General features: G+C 46.1%; 1 protein-coding gene across 2 annotated transcripts in view; it reads left to right on the top strand.

The window, feature by feature from the left end:
• The window catches only part of LOC129814196 (glypican-5-like), a 107,105-nt gene extending 90,288 nt beyond the window's left edge, over nt 1–16,817 (top strand). Inside the window, exons 4-6 of one of the 2 annotated variants that reach the window (XM_055867143.1) lie at nt 12,671–12,828; nt 15,396–15,455; nt 16,571–16,816. In XM_055867143.1, coding sequence (XP_055723118.1) covers nt 12,671–12,828; nt 15,396–15,455; nt 16,571–16,697 — 345 coding nt within the window. In that variant the 3' untranslated portion in view covers nt 16,698–16,816. Of the gene's footprint in view, nt 1–12,670; nt 12,829–15,395; nt 15,456–16,570 lie in introns of both variants that reach the window. The other variant, XM_055867144.1, reaches the window with a different exon arrangement.
• Nucleotides 16,818–24,669: the final 7,852 nt, after the last annotated feature.

The raw sequence follows: 24,669 nt of genomic DNA, 5'->3' as shown, positions 1-24,669 counted from the left end.
CCTAAGGATCTCTGTTTTCCCACATTCAGTTCTCCACTCTAACAACTGAGCTATCAAAGGGGTGATGGTGTGGGTAGTCAAAAATGTGAGCTGTGAGTGGACAATAGGGGGCAATCACTAGTGGACAATGGAGCCAAACTGTCCAGACATCCCCACCCAAAACTGAACAATGGATTACAGTTTCCCCTGGTCCATAGACTACTTTCAGGGTGAGGAACCATCTAACATCATGTTGTGAAATACATTACGTCCCCTTCAATATGCTCTGGTCGGGCAGGTTGAAATTGGACATATAATTCAAATGAACAAGATCCAGAAAAAGGTTTTCCCCTTAGAGACAGATTTGAACCAGTGACCTAAGGAACTCTGCCTTTGTAACCACAGTCCGCCGCTCTACCAATTGAGCTATCGAAGGGGTGATTGTGAGTTAGTCAACAGAAAAAATGAAAGAGTCAACAGTATTATGTGTGCGTTGAGAGTGAACCATTGGCAGGAGACTATAGGGGCCCAAACACCCCCCACCCCTTCACAGAATGCAGTGTGTTGGGGTTGAAAGGGGGCTAGAGTTTAGATTTTTGGCCTGAACCCAGCGGGACCTGTCGGCCCAACGGGGCTGAACATCCTTGGGCTATGGGTCAGTCAGGCTTCAATTTTCAGGCCCAATCAAAACTCTACACATGATCCAAAAAAGAGCCATTCGACGCAAGAAAAAGTCTCCTCCCTGGCTCAGATGTGCTGCTGAAGGATGATGTTCCTGTGTGTCCAATTCAAAGATGGCTGAATGCGATTAATGCAGTGAGGCCATGGAAAAAGTCTCCTCCTTCAAACCAGCAACATAAAGATCCCTGCTCTTGCGCCTACAGTCCTCCGCTCTATCAACTGAGCAATTGAAAGGGTGTTTGTGACTGTGCATTTAGAGTTAGCAGTATTGTAGAACGGGGTTTCCCAAACTTGGTCCTGCCCCCCCCCGTGTGCACGTTTTGGTTTCAGAAATCCTCCGCTCTACCAACGGAGCTATCAAACGTTTAATACATCAGGGGCAAAACCTACAGGTTAGGTAGAGGCAAGGATCAGAGGTGGCTGTGTATTGGCCGTTGCGTCCAGTGTAACAATTGCCATTGAAAGTCTACCAAAAGTAAAAACATTTCCTCCTTCAAGACAGATTTGAAACGATCTAAGGATCTCTGCTATTGCGCCTACAGTCCTCCGCTCTACCAACTGAGCTTTCAAAGGGGTAGCTGGGCTTGAGTGACTGTGTGTTTAAGGTCAGCAGTATCATCTGAGCTCTATTATAAAGCTCTTTAAAAGCTGTGAGTGGCCTATGCACTGGTGCACCATTCCCATGGTTTCACACACACTGGCAGAGGATGTGTGTGCAAGTACACATGGAGCGTTAACTCTGTTCAAAAAGTGTGATAAGAGGCGCCGACAGAGATGGTCGCCTTAGGTCCTTAGGAAACTATGCAGTAATTCATTTCTTTATGTATTATTTCTTACATTGTTAGCCCAGAAAATCTCAAGTGTTATTTCATACAGCCGGGAAGAACTACTGGATATAAAAGCGACGTCACCTCACCAACCGTACGACCAGGAATACGACTTTCCTGAAGCGGATCCTTTGTTTGGACCTCCACCCTGGACATGGGATTTAATCCCAGAAGCCGACCCAAAACAACGACGTCGCCACAGGAGAGGCAGACGTAGCGGCCTACTGGTCAGACTTAGAAGGCGAGCACACCATCCACCGCTTCCGATCATATTACTCGCCAATGTTTTCTTCACGCATCGCGCCGACAGAAACAAACATCTCTCTGGTAAGAAGAAGGGCGGGGGTGTATGCCTTATGATTAACGACTCATGGTGTAATCATAACAACATACAGGAACTCAAATCCTTTTGTTCATCTGACCTAGAATTCCTTACAATCAAATGCCGACAGAATTATCTACCAAGAGAATTCTCTTCGATTATAGTCACAGCCGTGTATATCCCCCCCAAGCAGAAACCTCGACGGCACTGAAAGAACTTCACTGGACACTATGTAAACTGGAAACCATATATCCTGAGTAGAGGTCGATCGATTAATCGGAATGGCCGATTAATTAGGGCCGATTTCAAGTTTTCATAACAATCGGAAATCGGTATTTTTGGGCGCCGATTTTTTATTTTTATTTAATATTTTTACACCTTTTATTTAATCTTTATTTAACTAGGCAAGTCAGTTAAGAACACATTCTTATTTTCAATGACGGCCTAGGATCGCCTCGGCAGAAGATTTTTAACCTTGTCAGCTCGGGGGATCCAATCTTGCAACCTTACAGTTAACTAGTCCAATGCTCTAACACCTGATTACATTGCACTCCACGAGGAGCCTGCCTGTTACGCGAATGCAGTAAGCTAAGGTAAGTTGCTAGCTAGCATTAAACTTATCTTATAAAAAACAATCAATCAATGACTGTCATTGCTCCAATGTGTACTTAACCATAAACATCAATGCCTTTCTTAAAATCAATACACAAGTATATATGTTTAAATCTGCATATTTAGCTAAAAGAAATCCAGGTTAACCAGGTGAAATTGTGTCATTTCTCTTGCTTTCATTGCATGCAGAGTCAGGGTATATGCAACAGTTTGGGCCGCCTGGCTCTTTGCGAACTAATTTGCCAGAATTGTACATAATTATGACATAACATTGAAGGTTGTGCAATGTAACAGGAATATTTAGACTCATGGAGGCCACCCGTTAGATAAAATACGGAACTGAATAAACGTTTTGTTTTCGAGGTGATAGTTTCCGGATTAGTCAAAGGTATATGGTTTAGAGAGAAATAGTCGACGCTTTATAATTCCTGTAATAACTTGCGGCTGAACTTGAAAGGGGTTCCTTCGTTATTTTACCGTTCATGTCTTCCATAGAGAATGTCTTGATCTACTTCAAATAAGGTCTGTGTTTCGCGGAGGAGCAGACTGACAGGGGACCATGCAGACAAGCTCTGCTTTCTGCACAACCTAAAACTTCTTAACTAGGAATATTGAAGACCCATGAAAGCTGGTGGTTCGTTTTAACATATGTTCTCATGTTATTTGAGACTAAATTTATTTTATTTATGTATTATATTAAGTTAAAATAAAAGTGTTCATTGTTCATTCAGTATTGTTGCAATTGTCATTATTACAAAATTGTGTGTGTGTGTATGATATATATATATAAATACATATATAAAAATTGTTTTTTTTTATCGCCGATTAATCGCTATCGGGTTTTTTTGTCCTCCAATAATCGGTATCGGTATCGGCGTTAAAAAATCATAATCAGTCGACCTCTAATCCTGAGGCTGCATTTATTGTAGCTGGGGATTTTAACAAAGCTAATCTGAGAACAAGGCTTCCTAAATTCTATCAGCATATCGAATGTGCGACACGAGCCGGTAGCATTCTGGACCATTGCTACAATAACTTCCGCCCTGCATACAAAGCCCTCCCCCGCCCCCCCCCCCTCCCTTCAGCAAATCTGACCATGAGTCCATTTTGTTGCTCCCAGCATATAGACAGAAACTAAAACAGGAAATGCCCATGCTCAGGTCTATCCAACGCTGGTCTGACCAATTGGATTCCACGCTTCAAAATTGCTTTGATTACGTGGACTGGAATATGTTCTGGGTAGCCTCAGACAACAACATTGACATGTACGCTGAATTGGTGAGCGAGTTTATTAGCAAGTGCATCGGTGATGTTGTACCCACTGTGACCATTAAAACCTTCCCTAACCAGAAACCGTGTATTGATGGCAGCATTCGCGCATAACTGAAAGTGCAAACCACCTCTTTTAATCATGGCAAGGCAACCGGAAACATGACGAAATACAAACAGTGTAGCTATTCCCTCCGCAAGGCAGTCCAACAAGCAAAGCGTCAGTATAGGGTCAAAGTAGAGTCGCAATTCAATTACTCAAAACACGAGACGTATGTGGCAGAGTCTACAGTCAATCACGGATTACAAAAAGAAAACCAGCCCCATTGTGGACATTGACGTCTTGCTCCCAGACAAATTAAACAACTTCTTTGCTCGCTATGAAGACAATACAGTGCAACTGACACGGCCCGCTACCAAAGCCTGTGGGCTTTCCTTCACCGCGGCCAATGTGAGTAAAATATTTAAACGTGTTAACCCTCACAAGGCTGCCGGCCCAGACGGCATCCCCGGCCGCGTCCTCAGAGCATGGGCAGACCAGCTGGCTGGTGTGTTTACGGACATATTCAATCAATCCCTATCCCAGTCTGCTGTGCCAACATGCTTCAAGATGACCACCATTGTTCCTGTACCCAAGAAAGCTAAGGTAACTGAGCTAAATTACTATTGCCCCGTAGGACTCATTTCTGTCATCATGAAGTGCTTTGAGAGACTAGTCAAGGATCACATCACCGCCGCCCTACCTGACACCCTAGACCCACTCCAAGTTGCTTACCGTCCCAAAAGGTCCACAGACGACGCAATCGCCATCACACTGCACACTGCCCTATCCCATCTGGACAAGAGGAATACATATGTAAGAATGCTGTTCATTGACTACAGCTCAGCATTTAACACCATAGAACCCTCCGAACTCGTCACTAAGCTCGAGACCCTGGGTCTCGACCCCACCCTGTGCAACTGGGTCCTGGACTTTCTGACGGGCCGCCCCCATGTGGTGAGGGTAGGAAACAACATCTCCACCCCGCTGATCCTCAACACTGGGGCCCCACAAGGGTGCGTTCTCAGCACTCTCCTGTACTCCCTGTTCACCCTTGACTGCGTGGCCATGCACGCCTCCAACTCTATCATCAAGTTTGCAGACAACACTGCAGTGGTAGGTTTGATTACCAACAACGACGAGACGGCCTGCAGGGAGGAGGTGAAGGCCTTCGGAGTGTGGTGTCAGGAAAATAACCTCACACTCAATGTCAACAAAACAAAGGAGATGATCATGGACTTCAGGAAACAGCAGAGGGAGCACCCTCCTATCCATATCGACGGGACAGCAGTGGAGAAGGTGGAAAGTTTAAGTTCCTTGGTGTACACATCACGGACAAACTGAAATGGTCCTCCCACACAGACAGCGTGGTGAAGAAGGCGCAACTCTGCCTCTTCAACTTCAGGAGGCTGAAGAAATTTTGCTTGTCACCTAAAACACTCACAAACTTTTACAGATGCACAATAGAGAGCATCCTGTTGGGCTGTATCACCGCCTGGCACGGCAACTGCTCCGCCCACAACCGCCACAAGGCTCTCCAGACGGTAGTGCGGTCTACACAACGCATCACCGGGGGCAAACTACCTGCCCTCCAGGACACCTACAGCACCCGATGTCACAGGAAGGCCAAAAAGATCATCAAGGACAACAACCACCCGAGCCACTGCCTGTTCACCACACTATCATCCAGAAGGTGAGGTCAGTACAAGTGCATCAAAGCTGGGTACAATTGCATCAAAGCTGGGACCGAGAGACTGAAAAACAGCTTCTATCACAAAGCCATCAGACTGTTAAACAGCCATCACTAACACAGAGGGGCTGCTGCCTACATACAGACTCAAATCTCTGGCCACTTTAATAAATGTAATACCCTACATTCGTCATCTCACATGTATATACTGTATTCTATACCATCTACTGCATCTTGCCGATGCCGTTCGGCCATCGCTCATCCATCTTATTCATCCCTTTACATTTGTTTGTATAAGGTAGTCATGGTGAATTTGTTAGATTATTTGTTAGATATTACTGCACTGTTAGAACTAGACGCCCAAGCATTTCGCTACACTCGCATTAACATCTGCTAACCATGTGTATGTGACCAATAACATCTGATTTGATTTGAAATGCAAACCAATAGTGGACAAAATGTTCAGAGAACATCCCCAGAATGCAGTGCCATCAGGTAGATGCAGGACATCATTTCTTCTCTCAAGCCAGATTTTGAACCAGCAGAAAGATTGCTGTTATTTAATCTACACACCACCACTCTACCGACTGAGCTATTGAAGGGTAGCTCTGTGTGTAGAGTCAGCAGTAGGCTATTGTCTGTGCTGCCTATGCATTGGCAGATACAGGTACTCCGTTCCTATGGTTTAAAAAGTCGGTCAACCAAAAAAACTACTTCTCTGGTTGAAAGTGGCATTGATTGATCCTAGTGCCAAAATTGACTACAAAGTGTAAATAATAGAATTTTGTTCATAAAGTGAGTTTTTTTCCAAACCTCAGATTGGATATTTGATGGTGTTGGCTTTTGATTTCAGCCATGCCTAATCATGTCCACTTGCCCACTATCACGTGATGGTAGCGCCTTGGGAGAATTGTCACGCGCGCAGAAAACAGCTGTGCTGAGTGAGCTCTATCCAAGCGTTGCAGCAGAATCAACCTGCAGCCTTCCCATTAACAGGCAGCAGGAAATGACGTGGAAATAGCCATTCGCACGCATCACCTCGGACTTGTTTACGGGACAAAACAATACATAGACAGAAGGAGACTTGGTGTTTATAAAAAGGGCTTGGGGTTTTTCCAACTCAAGCATCCTCATGTTCGTCAGCTAACGTAAGCGTCGCAAACACAACTGGCATCAAAGACACTGGTGCTCTTAGAAAGCAGGACATTCTCAGAGCTTTTGGGATTCTTGATCAATCACATTCGCGTTGTCCAGCCGCCTCACGCGGTTGCTAAGCCATTCGTCATGCGTATGGTGGCTGTTTGGGATATGTAGTAAAGAGGAACACACAACGGTGACGAACATAACAAACCCACTTCAAGCTCTTGTTGCTTCTAGCATTTTTCAATCGGGACTTGGAAAAGCAAGATGAAATTAGTTCAGCCCCCCTGTAACACACAAGTAACAGTGGACAAACTAACAGTGGACAATAAGGAGCCAAATTAGCCAGAAAACAACCCCACCCCGCACCCCTGAAAAGACCTTGGGAGAGTCGGCCAAAAGCAAGAGAACAGGGTTTCCTCCTTCGTACCAGCAACCTAAGGATCTGTGTTTTCCCACCTACAGTCCTCTGCTCTACCAACTGAGCTATCCGAGAGGTTTGTGAGTGGCTGTCCAGAATGTTTGTGAGTGGCTGTCCAGAATTCAAACCAGCAGTGGACAATAGGGGGCCAAACTCGCTGGACAACCCCCCCACCTACCCAGAATGCAATCGGAGAGGGAGGCTGAGAAAGTTACCCTGGCTGATCCCTAGATAAACAAACCAAGATGACAGCCTGGGACCACCACTGCTTTCTGTAAGGCAATACTCCCCTAGAGCCTGGGATGGCCTGAGACGGCCTGGGATGGACTGGGATAGGTCGGACACTCTCTAGTTCATTCCCTCGCTCTCTGCTCCTCTCGTCTCAACTCTCTGGCCCCGGGGTAGACCAGGGATATATGAGATGGAGACGATACATAAACACAAGTGTGGGGGATTATAGACATATAGATACACACACACACACACACACACACACACACACACACACACACACACACACACACACACACACACACACACACACACACACACACACACACACACACATGCAGGCATACAAATGCGAACACACACACATATGCAGGCATACAAATGCAAACACACACACACATGCAGGCATACAAATGCGAACACACACACATATGCAGGCATACAAATGCGAACACACACACATATGCAGGCATACAAATGCGTACACACACACACATGCAGGCATACAAATGCGAACACACACACATGCAGGCATACAAATGTGAACACACAGGTACAGAAGCATATACAGAACTGATAGTAACACACACATGCTCCCGTCACCAATTTCATCGCCCTCTTCCCAAATGTATAGAGAACTCAAGTCTTTGTTTTCCCCATAGGCTGAACAGTTTGGCATAGGGCATCAGACCATGGCATCCTATGCCATCATTCTCCAGGAAGTCACCAGAGGAATGCCTGAAATGGAATAGCTGCCATTTTAAAGATTTAACAAGGACAAACAGGTGGTTAAACACACACACACACTCGGGCTTCCATTCCCATGCCATCACTGAGCGCAGGAGATAATTGACTTATTGTTGCATTGTAGTCTGTGCCATCTGTCAAGCTGTCCTCTGATTGGTCAATGGGATAATGCGGCCAATCCGGACATCATATCTAGCTTCTAAGGCTATTTCTCTCTGTTTGTCCCTGTTGTGGCCCCAAACTGTCTTAATATTTATTTTCCGTATCATCTGTTTTTAGTGGATTATGTTTATTCTCCCTACCATTACTTTTTGTTTTGTTTACATAGCTACATGTTTAGTTAGGCGTCCGACTGATTTGTGCCCATGTTATTGTTTTGAAATGACGACCTCAGCCCGTCTCTACAGGACACTTCACTGACAGAAACCCCTTGTCTTGATCTCCTGAACTGGGTGGTATTTATTAGGGTACACCGTGGCAAAATGTTTTGTAACGGAAAGGCAAAACGAGCATTTCTTTTTGGACAAGTTCAGGCAGTTCCTCCCTGTTTCAGTCCTTTTTCCCTCAGTTTGGTGCCCAATGAACACAACCCAGGTTTTGTTGTGAAAGAGAAAGAACAGAACACACACAAGTGTTATCGACTTTCTCTTCCAACTCATATTTTGGAGGGAACGTTTACATATTTGTCTCTACAAAACAAACTTTTCATTCTGGAGACAGGCGAGACATGGCGTTTGATTCCGCCAAATCTCAACACTTATGAAAGAATGAGAAAAAAGCTAATCCCAAAAGTTATAATAAATCACTTTGATATAAATATTTACATATATATAAACATATATTGAAGATATACACTGAGTGTACAAAACATTAGGAACACCTGCTCTTTCCATGACATTGACTGACCAGGTGAATCCAGGAGAAAGCTATGATCCCTTATTGATGTCACTTGTTAAATCCACTTCAATCAGTCTAGATGAAGGGGAGGAAACAGGCTAAAGAAGGATTTTTAAGCCTTGAGACAATTGACACATACAGTGTGTCTGTGTGCTGTTCAGAGGGTGAATGGACAAGACAAAAGGTTTAGGTGCCTTTTGAATGGGGTATGGTAGTAGGTGCCAGGCACACCAGTTTGTGTCAAGAACTGCAATGCTGTGTCATTCCTGTGTGTATCACGGAAATCCAGCCAACTTGACACAACTGTGGGAAGCATTGGAGTCTACATGGGCCAGCAACCCTGTGAATTGCTTTCGACACCTTGTAGAGTCCATGCCCCGACAAATTGAGGCTGTTCTGAGGGAAAAAGGAGGTGCAACTCAATATTAGGAAGGTGTCCCGAATGTTTTGTACACTCAGTGTATGCTTTTGGTAACCAATGATAACGCCCCTTAGTGTAGTCTAGTCTGCATAGATACATGTACAGTATTGGCTTGACTATGCCACTCTGTTCAGCGTAGCTAGGAAGTGTTGCTGTGTACGAGACTGTGTATTCAGCTGTCTTGTCTGTTTGGTTTAGTCTTTTAGTAGCTTGTCAAACTCCCTCCAGTTCCCTCTGATGGTGTCTGCGACAGATCCCCAGGCTCTTGTCCCTGTCTGGATCTGCTGTTGGACAATATTGTCCAATCGCGTGTGTGTGTGGGCGTCAGGAGAATGCCAGTCCTGTAATAGCGATGGGTATTAATACTGGGGAGTCTGGGTGCTCCTGCCCTGCCCCTCCACACACCTGCCCAGTCTGCCAGGCAAGCCAACTAGACACACACACAGGCCCAGTCTGCCAGGCAGGCCCAGACCTCCCTGGCAGTTTGAATATGTCCCAACAGGACCCTGTGGTGTCTGAATACGACCCAAACTGGTCTAGAGGGATATAATCAGTAGAAAGAGGGGGTTGGTGTGTCCGTGTGTCTGTCTGTGTCTGTGCGTGTGTTTGAGCCGTGGTGGTTGGTTTGAATCCAACATGAATTAGGATGGATTTTTATAGTTCTACTGCTTGGAAAGACGATTCTTTCCTTTTTACATTGTTCGTTTCAACTTGGCTTAAGAAACGATCTGGCAGTACGGCAACTGCAACAAAACCATGTGCTAATCAACAAAGAATTACAAGTGTCTCGATCAGTACACATTAGCTTCCCTCAAGTGTTCTAGCTTGGATTATTTCATAAAACAAACAGTTTACAAGTTTACAATTTACAAGTGTTCCAACAAATGTTTGTCTTGCAGAGCGTGTGGGGGCGGTCAGTATGTAAATTGTTTTGACATTTTAATTGTATGAAAAACTGCATGGAATAATACAAACAGAATATAATTTTTGCATTTTTGGCTCCTCCACCGTTGTTCGCCATAAAATGGTTGCTACCTTGCATGTCGTTTGATTGCCCACCCGCAGCTCTATAGTCTGTGTGTGTATGGGTGTGTGCATGCCAGTGAGTGTGCATGTCTGTGTGGGTCTGTGTGTCTGTGTGTGTGTGTGTGTGTGTCTCTGTATGTGTGCATGTGTGCATGCTAGTGAGTGTGTGTGTCTGTGTGTCTGTGTGTGTGTGCTGTATTTTATGGGTCCAGGGGACTTCAAGGGTAATGTAATAACACAATCATCTCCCCAATGGCCCAAGTCTGCCTCTCTTTGCTGCTCCACAGCTGCTCCTGTGTGTGTATTGACTGAAAGAGAGGGGGAGCGAAAGGCGCGGGGGAGGTAGAGAAGGGGGGAGAGAAGGTGGGGAGAGAGAGAGAGAGAAAGGGGGAGAGAGAGAGAGAGAGAGAGGGGGAGAGAGATAAGGGGGGGAGAGTGAAGGGGAGAGAGAGAAAGGGGGAGAGAGAGAGAGAGAGAGGGGAGGAGAGAGAGAGAAAGGGGGAGAGTTGAAGAAAGAGAGATACAGAGAGAGGGAGAGAAGAGAGAGAAGAGTTGTAGAGAGGTAAACAATGTGCCAGTACTGTATAACTCCGTCTCTCAGTGACTCACTCCCTCACCAGGACATGGCCTGTGTCGCTCAGCAGGTCCCTGGTAGAGGGCTGCATGGTCCAGTGTTCTCAGTCAGGAATAGCCCTGCTGTTATGCAGAAACCTCCATTTCAATTGCCTTTATAGGGCACATGTGCTGACTTATATTCTTAACACACACACACACATCCTCCTAGCCCCAGAGGCTAACACTATTTATAAGCCGCCCCGTTGGCACATATGGGCTCTGACGACCTGCGGTTTTGAAGTTGTTCCGCATATTTCTCCTTTTCCCCTCTGTGTTTGGTATGGAAGAAAGTGCATGTTTATGTTTTGTACATTCCATTGTTTAGTTTTCCGATAGGCACACAGTGTCTGGGAGGTCTGGGCTGGCTGGTGTGAAGAAGTGTATGTGTGTGTGTGTGTTTGTGTGTTTGCGCCTGGAGTGTTCACTAGCTCTCCTAAACAGGTCCCGTACCGTAGGAGTGAAGCGTAAATACTTCAGCAGTGTCTTTGATGTTCCCGCATCACATGCATACTGCATTAGAAAAGCCATGGCTGAAGTCCACTTAAGACGTTATTACACTGCTCCAGGAGCAGTGATGCAAGTTTCTTCTTATGTAAGATAGAGCTGAGGCATTTATGTAAGCCTGCGTCAGGTGTCCGGCTTGCTTCGTCATTTGTAAGTTACAGAGCCTTGTCGTAAGGCTGTCGGAAGTGTGAGATCTGCCGTACCTCATTTTGAAAGTACACATTCAGTATAGGCGATGTATGACAGGAGGCAAGGAGAGCAGTAAGTTATAGCCTAATGACATTGGGTTGTCAGGACAGCGATAGAATGACCCCTCCAGACAGAGACAGACAGTGAGGATGATGAGGTGCTTCTCTGTACTCCACCAGACGTGGTGTTGGTGCAGCTCACCATTAGACTGTCCATCTACCTAATAGAATAACATTTAATAACACCCAAGTCTTTTAAGCCAATAAGACACCATTGATTTGGATTGTGGGGGCGGTCACTGCATGACCTGTCTGTCTCATAGAGTTCAGAGTTTTAATGGCCCAGTGGAGATATACTCATCGTTAACAGCACACGCACACACACACGCACGCACCCACGCACACACACACACACACGTGTCAGTCTTGGCAATAACTCTCTCATTTGTCCTTGTCCCCCTCCAACGTCTCCGTGTCTCCATGAGCCCTATGTTCATTCTGTCCCCATCGTTCTTTCTCCAACTTCCAACTCTCTGTTCTCTGCTTCCCAGTATGTGTGTGTGGTTTAGACACCATTCCCTTTATAAAGCCACTTGTTTTTTTTCTGTGACACCCGCAGGTGGACAAGGGTGTGTAGACATTGTGCCGTGGGTCAACCCCCGTGTGTTTCTCCCTCCTGCAGGTGGACAAGGGTGTGTAGACATTGTGCCGTGGGTCAACCCCCGTGTGTTTCTCCCTCCTGCAGGTGGACAAGGGTGTGTAGACATTGTGGCATGTGTCAACCCCCGTGTGTTTCTCCCTCCTGCAGGTGGACAAGGGTGTGTAGACATTGTGCCATGTGTCAACCCCCGTGTGTTTCTCCCTCCTGCAGGTGGACAAGGGTGTGTAGACATTGTGGCATGTGTCAACCCCCGTGTGTTTCTCCCTCCTGCAGGTGGACAAGGGTGTGTAGACATTGTGCCATGGGTCAACCCCCATGTGTTTCTCCCTCCTGCAGGTGGACAAGGGTGTGTAGACATTGTGCCGTGGGTCAACCCCCGTGTGTTTCTCCCTCCTGCAGGTGGACAAGGTGTGTGGTCGGTCAGCCAAGGAGCCCCGCACCAGCGTCCACCCTGACCCCGCCCCAGAGGTCACGACCTCCACGGTGACATCATCGACCGTCCCTCCCTCCATCCCCCCAACAGAACAGCTGATGGGACAACTTGCCCACCTGAGGAGGTAAGGCCGGGCCAGACAGCTGGGACAAAAGTTCTGTTCAGATCCGAAACACCTGAGAAATCAGATTCTTTCTTCAACATCAGATTTGCAACTTTTCGGTTTCCATTATCCTCGTGTGAGTCACATTCTCACTGCATGTTAAATAGGCAGAATAACCTATTGGTTTTCTTTCAAATACTTGACATGCACTTGATTTAACCCAGTGTGCTGGGATGGCGGAGCTGTGCACGTTAAATCAAGCACATCTAATGTTTTTGAAAGGAAAACGATAGGTACATGATCTAAGTCTGGTGACAGATGAACATCATGTGACCGTCATAAATAAATGTAAAAAAATGTACATCATGTGATAGCCAAGGGAATTATGGACTTTGAGATTCTTGGCTCGATCTTAAATGACAATTTATTCATCTATACAGTACATATAGTATAGTGATTCTGCCACACACACACTCACACAGACATACTGTGTGTTACACACTCCTCTCACACGGTTCGATTCCCCCTCTACCTCGTCCTTTGAGGCACCCGGTGCCCACAGCAGCTGGCAGGGCAGTGCCCACAGGGAGGGGGGAAGATTAATACTGACAGACCGCTTCCTGTTTACCCAGACTACCATAGCCCCAGCTCAGATCAGCTGCCCACCTCAGTGCTATCACATAGGCACACACAGACAAACAGTCACACAGTCACATATTAGGCATTAAGCCACACTCACTCACTCACTCACTCACTCACTCACTCACTCACTCACTCACTCACTCACTCACTCACTCACTCACTCACACACTCACCCACTCACTCACCCACTCACTCACCCACTCACTCACCCACTCACTCACTGACACAGATACCCAGGTATTGTCACAACCGTCGTCAGGGAAATGACCGGACCAAGGTGCAGCGTGGTACATTTATTTTTATTTATGAATGTCACCAACAAAAACAACAAAAACAAACGTGAAGCTGACTAGGGCTATACAGGCCACTAACACAGACAACTACCCACAACTAAGGTGGAAAAACAGACTGCTTAAGTATGATTCCCAATCAGAGACAACGATAGATAGCTGTCCCTGATTGAGAACCATACCCAGCCAAAACATAGAAACAGAAAACATAGAAATAAAGAAACTAGAATGCCCACCCTAGTCACACCCTGGCCTAACCAAAATAGAGAATAAAAGCCTCTCTATGGCCAGGGCGTGACAGGTATTGTGGTGCCAGTCTAGCTGACGGTCTTGCCCTGGCGCTGCCACCCTGCTCCATGCCAACAGTATCCAGCACCCAGCCCTCTGCCAGCCTACCCACAGCCTAGTGGGCAGTATCCTCATCACACACAGCAGTTTACACTGGCAGATGCACAAGGCCAGTAGCCACTGGAGGGAATGGAAAGGAATATGATATAGTGGAATAACAAGGAAAATGGAATTTGACATAAATATATTGTAGTTTAATTGTATTATGATAACACAGAATGGAGTAGAGAGGAGTGGACACTCATTTTATGACTTATACTTTGTTTCCAGTTAAGTTTAACATATTTGTTTGTCGAATGGGATAGTTCCCTTGGTTGAAAATTAGAGGACATTTTCATTTCAAACAACAATCTAATTTCCAGACAACAATCTAATTTCCAGACAACAATCTGATTTCCAGACAACAATCTAATTTCCAGACAACAATCTGATTTCCAGACAACAATCTAATTTCCAGACAACAATCTGATTTCCAGACAACAATCTAATTTCCAGACAACAATCTAATTTCCAGACAACAATCTGATTTCCATACAACAATCTAATTTCCAGACAACAATCTGATTTCCAGACAACAATCTAATTTCCAGACAACAATCTAATTTCCAGACAACAATCTGATTTCCAGACAACAATCTGATTTCCAGACAACAATCTAATTTACAGACAACAATCTAATTTCCAGACAGTAATCTAATTTCCAGACAGTAATCTAATTTCCAGACAGTAATCTAATTTCCAGACAACAATCTAATTTCCAGACAACAATCTAATTTCCAGACAACAATCTAATTTCCAGACAACAATCTAATTTCCAGACAGTAATCTAATTTCCAGACAACAATCTAATTTCCAGACAACAATCTAATTTCCAGACAACAATCTAATTTCCAGACAACAATATCAATTTACTTTGTGAAAAAGGGGTAGTACACACATACAGTTGTGCTGTATTCTCAAATTTGAATTGAATTGCTCACTTGTATGACTTTCAATAGCTGTTTTAACACTGTCACGTGGGACAACAAATGAGTGTCTCAACCTACTGTGCGGGGTGTGTGGGAGGGGTGTGTGTGGGGTGTGTTTGGTGTTTTTTTTGGGGTGTTTCCCACCTTGACCTCTGACCTCTGCATGTGCATGACTCACCCTTATCCAGGGTCGTAAACTGACTATGTCTTCCTCTCCCTCCCCTCCTTGTTTTGTCTTGCCCTCATTTTGTCCCTCCCCCCGTTTTCTTTGTTTTCTCTCCCTGCACCTTTCCTGCTTGTGTCATCCCCCCCTCCCCCCCCGGACTCCTTCCATCCTCAGTTCATTCCCCCTGAAACCCTCCAAGAACGATAAACCTAGAAGTCTGAAAAAGATCTCTAGGTAAGCATGACCAAACAACCCACCCACCCGGTTCACCCGGTGAACAACTACCTTTCTCTGTCTCTGCTTCTCAGTCTCACATATGTATGTCTGTCTTTGTCTTTGTCCGTGTGTCTTTCTGTCTGTGCCCTCTGTTTCTATCTATCTATCTATCTATCTATCTATCTATCTATCTATCTATCTATCTATCTATCTATCTATCTATCTATCTATCTATCTATCTATCTATCTATCTATCTATCTATCTCTCTCTCTCTCTCTCTCTCTCTCTCTCTCTCTCTCTCTCTCTCTCTCTCTCTCTCTCTCTCTCTCTCTCTCTCTCTCTCTCTCTCTCTCTCTCTCTCTCTCTCTCTCTCTCTCTCTCTCTCTCTCTCTCTCTCTCTCTCTCTCTCTCTCTCTCTCTCTCTCTCTCTCTCTCTCTCTCTCTCTCTCTCTCTCTCTCTCTCTCTCTCTCTCTCTCTCTCTCTCTGTGTGTGTGTGACAGCACTATGTTGTCATCAGTATTGGATCAGGCTATGATGTCTCTCAACATATGTGTGTGTGTCTGTCTGTCTATCTGGCTAGTGACAGGTGATTAATGATATGGTTTAACCCTTCATAATCCCCTCGTCATTCATTAGGATCCCATTCGCGGCCCACCCCTAACGGGGGGCTCTGATACTATCATCATGACAGCCCTGACTGATGGGGTCCTAACAGCATGTGACCTCACATGACCCCTCCTATTGGAGTTCCCCTGTCTCTTGGGTGGCCGTAACAGGTGCCTGATCAGAATTATTCTCTTGTTTGGCCACCAGTCACTACAGCATATATATTATTTTCAATGTGTTTTAAGATCTATGGGAACTATATTTCTTTAGGTTCGACAGTATTTCTTTAGGTTCTGTCTATGCACCTGTCATTCTATTAACACATTCATATCATGATTACATATCATATGTAGTTGGGTGGTAACCATAGACGTTACAATATGCTGTGTTTCTTATAACATAGAGTCTGTACCCTGACTCTCACCCCTCTGTCCTCTGTCCTCTTTCCCACCTCTCTATCCATCCTTTCTCTATTCTGTCACTCTCCGTCCTTTCTGTTCTCTCCATCCTCTCTTTCCCTTTCAGGGAGTTTCTGAGCTACATCCAGCGCTATAAGTCATTCTTTGCAGTGCTTCCAGAGATGCTGTGTGAGGGAGAGATGGTGGTGGACGACTTTACCTGCTGGAGCGGAGACGACGTGGTGGAGAGGTAAGACTGAAGAGAAGGAAAGAGGGATGGGGGATGAGAGAGGAGGATAAAGGAGTATAGGTGATGTGTGAGACGACGTGGTGGAGAGGTAAGACTGAAGAGAAGGAAAGAGGGATGGGGGATGAGAGAGGAGGATAAAGGAGTATAGGTGATGTGTGAGACGACGTGGTGGAGAGGTAAGACTGAAGAGAAGGAAAGAGGGATGGGGGATGAGAGAGGAGGATAAAGGAGTATAGGTGATGTGTGAGACGACGTGGTGGAGAGGTAAGACTGAAGAGAAGGAAAGAGGGATGGGGGATGAGAGAGGAGGATAAAGGAGTATAGGTGATGTGTGAGACGACGTGGTGGAGAGGGCTATCTTTTATCTGGAGAGATACGACTGGAGAAAAAAAAAAGGCCGGAAGGGGGGGGGGGGTTCGGGGGTTAGAGAGAGGGGGTCGAAGAGGTAAGACAGGGAAGATGACCACTCGGTGTTGTTTAGAAGCTCATACGCTGCCCTACTCTACTGGGTCTGCTGGTAGAGTGTGTGTTTGTGTGTGTGTTGTGTGTTGGTGTAATAAGCCTGTGTGTGGTATTATGAGGCTGTTGTTGATTAGCGAGGGAATGTGGAAGTCATAAGGAACATCTTTCCCTGTTGGACGAAGGATAGCACTGGCTTGCTTTTTGTCTGTCTGTCTGTCTGTCTGTCTGTCTGTCTCTCTCTCTCTCTCTCTCTCTCTCTCTCTCTCTCTCTCTCTCTCTCTCTCTCTCTCTCTCGTTCTTATTTATGAGCTGTTTGTTTGGTGCTGATCTTCCTGTACGTGGCTGTGTGGGATCCACTCATCACCTGGACATTAAACCACTGCCATGTGTGTCTTTGCACATGTGTATGCATTTGTGTGAGAGAGTGTACATATGTGTGTGTGTATGAGCAAACACTGATCTGTAACTTATTCCATCTCTGGAAGGGCTTCATAAGCGTTTCTAGAACGTTCTCTTCCCTATGCAATTATGACAACACTGGGGCCTGCGGTGGCCCCTGCCTGGCTTCAGTTACCATGGTACACACACACACACACACACACACACACACACACACACACACACACACACACACACACACACACACACACACACACACACACACACACACACACACACACACACACACACACACACACACACACACACACACACACACAGACAGACAGACAGACAGACAGACAGACAGACAGACAACCCGGGGCATCCATCTGATAGTGTTTGTCCTTGCTATGCTATTGTTTTAGTTTGGCCTCGTCGTCCATACTGCATGTCTCTTAGTCTGTCCCATGGGGATTGTGGGAGTAGAGGGCACTGTGCTTCTGATGAAAGGAACTCTTATTTTTTGTCTCCACTCTCCCCTTTTCTCTATTTTTTTCTTCTCTGGCACTGAGAGAGACCAAAAGAGAGACAGAGAGAGAGAGAGAATGACAAAGAGAGGGAGGGAGAGAGAGAGGCAGAGAGAGAGATACAGAGAAAAGAGGCCCAGTTCCTGACTTTATGCACTTAAAAATGTATCATTGGCTCTTAGAGAGACCACACATTCATCATGTCAAGCATTCTGACACAGCATGTCTCTCAGTGAAAACAACCATGGTGTTCTCTGTTACCACGAACATATGAGAGGAGAAGAGAGGGGTAGAGAGGAGAAGAGAGGGGTAGGGAGGAGGAGAAGAGAGAGGTGGAGAGGAGGCACATAAAGTGCTAGAACACAACACCAGGCTAAACAAATGAAATCATCCCTCAGCTTTGAGAAGACATGGTTCATCCGACACTTTGAGAAGACATGGTTCATCTGACACTTTGAGAAGACATGGTTCATCCGACACTTTGAGAAGACATGGTTCATCTGACACTTTGAGAAGACATGGTTCATCCGACACTTTGAGAAGACATGGTTCATCCGACACTTTGAGAAGACATGGTTCATCTGACACTTTGAGAAGACATGGTTCATCCGACACTTTGAGAAGACATGGTTCATCCGACACTTTGAGAAGACATGGTTCATCTGACACTTTGAGAAGACATGGTTCATCTGACACTTTGAGAAGACATGGTTCATCTGACACTTTGAGAAGACATGGTTCATCTGACACTTTGAGAAGACATGGTTCATCCGACACTTTGAGAAGACATGGTTCATCTGACACTTTGAGAAGACATGGTTCATCTGACACTTTGAGAAGACATGGTTCATCTGACACTTTGAGAAGACATGGTTCATCTGACACTTTGAGAAGACATGGTTCATCCGACACTTTGAGAAGACATGGTTCATCCGACACTTTGAGAAGACATGGTTCATCCGACACTTTGAGAAGACATGGTTCATCCGACACTTTGAGAAGACATGGTTCATCCGACACTTTGAGAAGACATGGTTCATCTGACACTTTGAGAAGACATGGTTCATCTGACACTTTTCAAGGCCAGCGGCACTCTTCAGCAGTCTGTGTGTGTGTCGGTATGTGTGTGCATGCGTGTGTGTTTGTGAGAAAGAGAGTAACAGAGAGAAAAGAATGAGAGTCTTTGTGAGATTACAGACGTATCCTTTGGTTCAGTGAGCCACTATATTTATTGAAAAATGTGTGAAATTGAGTCGGCACGGCTCACCCCATGGTGCACTGTTATCCAACATCTTCTAAGTCAGCAACCTCTTGTGTGTGTGTGTGTGTGTATGTGTGTGTGTGTGTGTGTGTGTGTGTGTGTGTGTGTGTGTGTGTGTGTGTGTGTGTGTGTGTGTGTGTGTGTGTGTGTGTGTGTGTGTGTGTGTGTGTGTGTGTGTGTGTGTGAGAGAGAGAGAGAGCAACAGGACAGGGCATGAAAGGGGGTTGCACTGTGCCCCTCTCTCGCCCCTGTGCCCCTCTCTCACCCCTGTGCCCCTCTCTCGCCCCTGTGCCCCTGGTCGGGGTAGGTAGCAGTGTGGAGGAGAGAGGGACCGGGGGGGCAGGGAGGCCTTGGCAGGATAAAGGCCCATTGTTGGGAGAGCGGAGTGAGGCACAGCCCTACAGTGGGGACCCCCAAACCCTGAAGGGTAGAAACAAAGACCCTCCTATGAGGCTGTATGAGAAATACTGGAGCCCTGAGGCCCTGTACTCACTGTAGACCTGTTAGCCTACATCTACCCTGCCTGGGAATGTCCTAGCCTACCCTGACAAAAAAGAGAGGAGAGGATAGGAGAGGAGAGGAGAGGCGAAGGGAGGAAGGGAGGAGGAAAATATATGAGAGAGGAGAGGATAGGAAGAGAGGTGAGGGAAGAGGAGAGGAGCGAAGTAGAGGAGGGGAGAAGAGGAGTCCAGATTTGAGAAAAGAGGCCAGGATGGTGTTACATGTCCAAAACAAATGGCACCGAATCCCAGTAGAGTTATAACTCTTGCTATGTGGAGCTACAGTAAAAATGCTTCCCCATTCTATATTCTGGAGAATGGTGTTGCAGTAGGAATGGTGTTGCAGTAGGAATGGTGTTGCAGTAGGAATGGTGTTGCAGTAGGAATGGTGCTTCAGTAGGAATGGTGTTGCAGTAGGAATGGTATTGCAGTAGGAATGATGTTGCAGTAGGAATGGTGTTGCAGTAGGAATGGTGTTTCAGTAGGAATGGTGTTGCAGTAGGAATGGTGTTGCAGTAGGAATGGTGTTTCAGTAGGAATGGTGCTGCAGTAGGAATGGTGCTGCAGTAGGAATGGTGCTGCAGTAGGAATGGTGTTGCAGTAGGAAAGGTGCTTCAGTAGGAATGGTGCTGCAGTAGGAATGGTGCTGCAGTAGGAATGGTGCTGCAGTAGGAAAGGTGCTGCAATTGGAATGGTGTTGCAGTAGGAATGGTGCTGCAGTAGGAATGGTGCTGCAGTAGGAAAGGTGCTGCAGTAGGAATGGTGCTGCAGTAGGAATGGTGCTGCAGTAGGAAAGGTGCTGCAGTAGGAAAGGTGCTGCAGTAGGAATGGTGCTGCAGTAGGAATGGTGCTGCAGTAGGAAAGGTGCTGCAGTAGGAAAGGTGCTGAAATTGGAATGGTGCTTCAGTAGGAAAGGTACACTGTCCTAGTAGAGTTGTATTTCCTGGAGAGGGGCGGGTCTCACAGAGGATCTGTGGGTATGGTGCTTCAGTAGGAAAGGTACACTGTCCTAGTAGAGTTGTATTTCCTGGAGAGGGGCGGGTCTCACAGAGGATCTGTGGGTATGGTGCTTCAGTAGGAAAGGTACACTGTCCTAGTAGAGTTGTATTTCCTGGAGAGGGGCGGGTCTCACAGAGGATCTGTGGGTATGGTGCTTCAGTAGGAAAGGTACACTGTCCTAGTAGAGTTGTATTTCCTGGAGAGGGGCGGGTCTCACAGAGGATCTGTGGGTATGGTGCTTCAGTAGGAAAGGTACACTGTCCTAGTAGAGTTGTATTTCCTGGAGAGGGGCGGGTCTCACAGAGGATCTGTGGGTATGGTGCTTCAGTAGGAAAGGTACACTGTCCTAGTAGAGTTGTATTTCCTGGAGAGGGGCGGGTCTCACAGAGGATCTGTGGGTATGGTGCTTCAGTAGGAAAGGTACACTGTCCTAGTAGAGTTGTATTTCCTGGAGAGGGGCGGGTCTCACAGAGGATCTGTGGGTATGGTGCTTCAGTAGGAAAGGTACACTGTCCTAGTAGAGTTGTATTTCCTGGAGAGGGGCGGGTCTCACAGAGGATCTGTGGGTATGGTGCATTCCTAGAAAGCAGCAGGAAAATAACACACACTGTCCCATATCACTCTATACTCTCCAAATGCAGTACAACAGCTGGGACACCTATTCATTCACATACATACAGTATTTGTTTGTGTGTGTGTGTGTGTGTGTGTGTGTGTGTGTGTGTGTGTGTGTGTGGGTGGGTGGGTGGGTGGGTGGGTGGGTGCGTGCGTGTGCGTGAGTGTGCATATGTGTGTGATAATGTCCCAATGGACTAATAAAATGACATAGATGTGAATGTTTCACACCACACTCCAGAAAGGGAGAATGTACTAAGCAGATAGACTCCAAATAGATTGTACAGATGTAGGATCTTAATTTGCAGGACATGTAATATTTGTAGTGCATTCTGAGGTTTAAAAAGGCTTCTGATGTTTGTAATTTCCAGTTATAAAACGAAGAATATATTAACTCCTACAAAAATGGCCATTAATTATAATCCGCATAATAATTCACATTTCCAGTTGCTGCAGGATTATTTTCATGCTGTAGCAAACTGGCTCAAATGAAGATCCTACATCTGTACACATACATTTTATTCTTATCACTAGTATCATGACATTGTTCATCCTCATCGTCATTATTATCATCAACAACACCAACATGTACCTACTGTTTGAACAATGTATTTCCAAATTCTTAAAATATTTTTTTAAATGTGTCACGTTCAACACCAGCACTTTCACTCAGGATAACAAGGGTTGTCAGTCCGACCACTCTCTCTGTCATCCAGAAATCCAAACACAGCATCTGGCATGGTCTGTGTGAGTTAGTTTGAGTACACTATCTTTTTTTCTACTTTCTTGTTGTATACTTTATGAGAGAGAGAGAGAGAGACATTCTTCTCCAAGCCATGTTCTCCAAGAGAGGGTATTTGTGCGTGCGTGTGTGTGTATGTGTATGTGTGTGTGTGGTACAGTAAGGCCAGCGAGAGGTGAGATATCTCAGAGCTGATTCCTAAACCATGTGGAGGAGGACAATGCATCTGTAGTGCTTCTGAATGCCTCACATAACTGGAAGGTTATGGCACTCTGTTTGTTTATCATCCTCACATCTGGAATCCTGATGTCAGAATCGCGGGGAAGAGAGGGCTGCACTCTGTACTGGGTGAAGGCGTCACCCCTTTCTCCTTCCCACTGGGCACAGACGTCAATTGGTTCCATTGAAAACAACATTGATTTAACACACACACACACACACACACACACACACACACACACACACACACACACACACACACACACACACACACACACACACACACACACACACACACACACACACACACACACACACACACACACACACACACACACACACACACACACACACACACACACACACACACACACACACACACACACACACACACACACACACACACAGTAACAGATAGACCTATGTATCACACTCACAGTAACAGATAGGCCTACATGTTCTGTAAACCCAAACAGCTGTGTCACCAACAGTGCCTTCACATCACTCAACATGTGGGTTCGACCTGTAGAGGAGAGCACTGCAGCCTGGCTTGCTTTGTGGTGACGGAGAGAGAGAGAAAGAGAGAGACAGTTGTTTAGGGTGGGAGAAAGAGAAGGAGAGAGAAAGAGAGGTTGAGAGAGCGAGACGGGGAGAGGGAGAGAGAGGTTGAGAGGGAGAGAGAGGTTGAGAGGGAGAGAGAGGTTGAGAGGGAGAGAGAGAGGTTGAAAGGGAGAGGGAGAGAGAGAGGTTGAAAGGGAGAGAGAGAGAGAGAGGTTGAAAGGGAGAGAGAGAGCTTGAAAGGGAGAGAGAGAGGTTGAAAGGGAGAGAGAGGTTGAAAGGGAGAGAGAGGTTGTAAGGGAGAGAGAGAGACAGGGAGAGGGAGAGAGAGGGAGAGAGAGAGGTTGAGAGGGAGAGATAGAGACGGGAAGAGGGAGAGAGAGGTTGAGAGGGTGAGAGAGGTTGAGAGAAAGAGGGAGAGAGAGAGACAGAGAGAGAGAGAGAGGGACATTGAGAGAGTGATAGAGAGAGAGTGGGGGGGGGGGTTGTGGTGACGACTGAGGGACTGACAGTCAGATATATTAAGGGGGGACCTCGCCAGAGTGTGTGTGGCTGAGGCTTGCGTCTTGGCAGTGAAATTCCCTTTCATACCAGCTCTGACCAGAAGCCTGTTCTGAGACGAACTACCATGTCTGTCTGTCTGTCCACCCAGAGACACAGTCAGGCTGTCTGCAGTGTGTGTGATTTTTGGGACTGCCCCATAGTGAACTCTCTCCTCGCCCCTTCTTTTGTTCCCCCTCCGTTATCCTCCTCCCTTAACCTCCCCCTGCTTTTAACCCCTCTCCTACTCTCCGTCTCCCCATATGTGGTTGTCTTACCTACCTTAGTTGAATGCACTTACTGTAAGTTACTCTGGATAAGAGTGTCTGCCAACAGTGACGTGTCCAGAGCGTTTCGAATGGGGCGGCCAAGGTGGAGGACAGACCCAGTTTAGGGGGACAATAACATTTTGAACCGTAATCCACGGTGGATTTTTCAATATAATTCTGATGGTTCAGAGTGTGAACTGCTTCAGCTTAGGTCTGGTACCAGGATTTTATATAAGGGTATTAGCATACAGAAGTAAATTCACGTGAAAGTGCCATCCAGAATGCGAATTGTACCGCGACGTTTGGAGGGGGGTCTCTATTTTATTTACGAGACCTCCTACGCTTTTTATAGTAAGGACCTGTCATTTAACTGTACAAATGTTTGACTTTTTAATGTGTCATGAACCCAGGCGGTCACGTTTCCATCTGATCGTCCAAAGAATCACTTCAAAACGTAGGCTAAGTAGGTTCGCTGCGCATTGTGCCCCCACCATTTGAATGGAAAAGGGCATATTTTACAAACACCATCAGTGTCATGGCATTCAGCCAAGAAAGTGGCGTGTGTACATGGATGCCAAGGGAAGCCAGGCTTACCCCACAATTGTAACATTTAAAAAAAGAAACAAACGTATAAAATGATTTCTCATTCGTGTCTATCAGTGTTTCAATCTGTTTCACCAGCAAACAGCGCCCCTCTGTCTTACTATCTGTAGCCCATGTATCTGATGCTGTCTGGCCAAAAAGAATAATGACATGTGGTAATATTTTTGGCCAGACAGCATCAGATACATGGACTCAACATACTAAGACAGAGGGGCGCTGTTTGCCTTGCTCGAATGCTTTCTCCGGTGAGATTTACGAATCTTGCTGTTGGTGTGTGTCTTGGTCAAAACTAACTTGAGG

Source organism: Salvelinus fontinalis, chromosome 17 (genome assembly GCF_029448725.1).
Source record: "Salvelinus fontinalis isolate EN_2023a chromosome 17, ASM2944872v1, whole genome shotgun sequence".
Classification (NCBI taxonomy): domain Eukaryota; kingdom Metazoa; phylum Chordata; class Actinopteri; order Salmoniformes; family Salmonidae; genus Salvelinus; species Salvelinus fontinalis.
The sequence above is the reverse complement of the archived record's forward strand: the minus strand, read 5'-3'. Positions and strand labels throughout refer to the sequence as shown.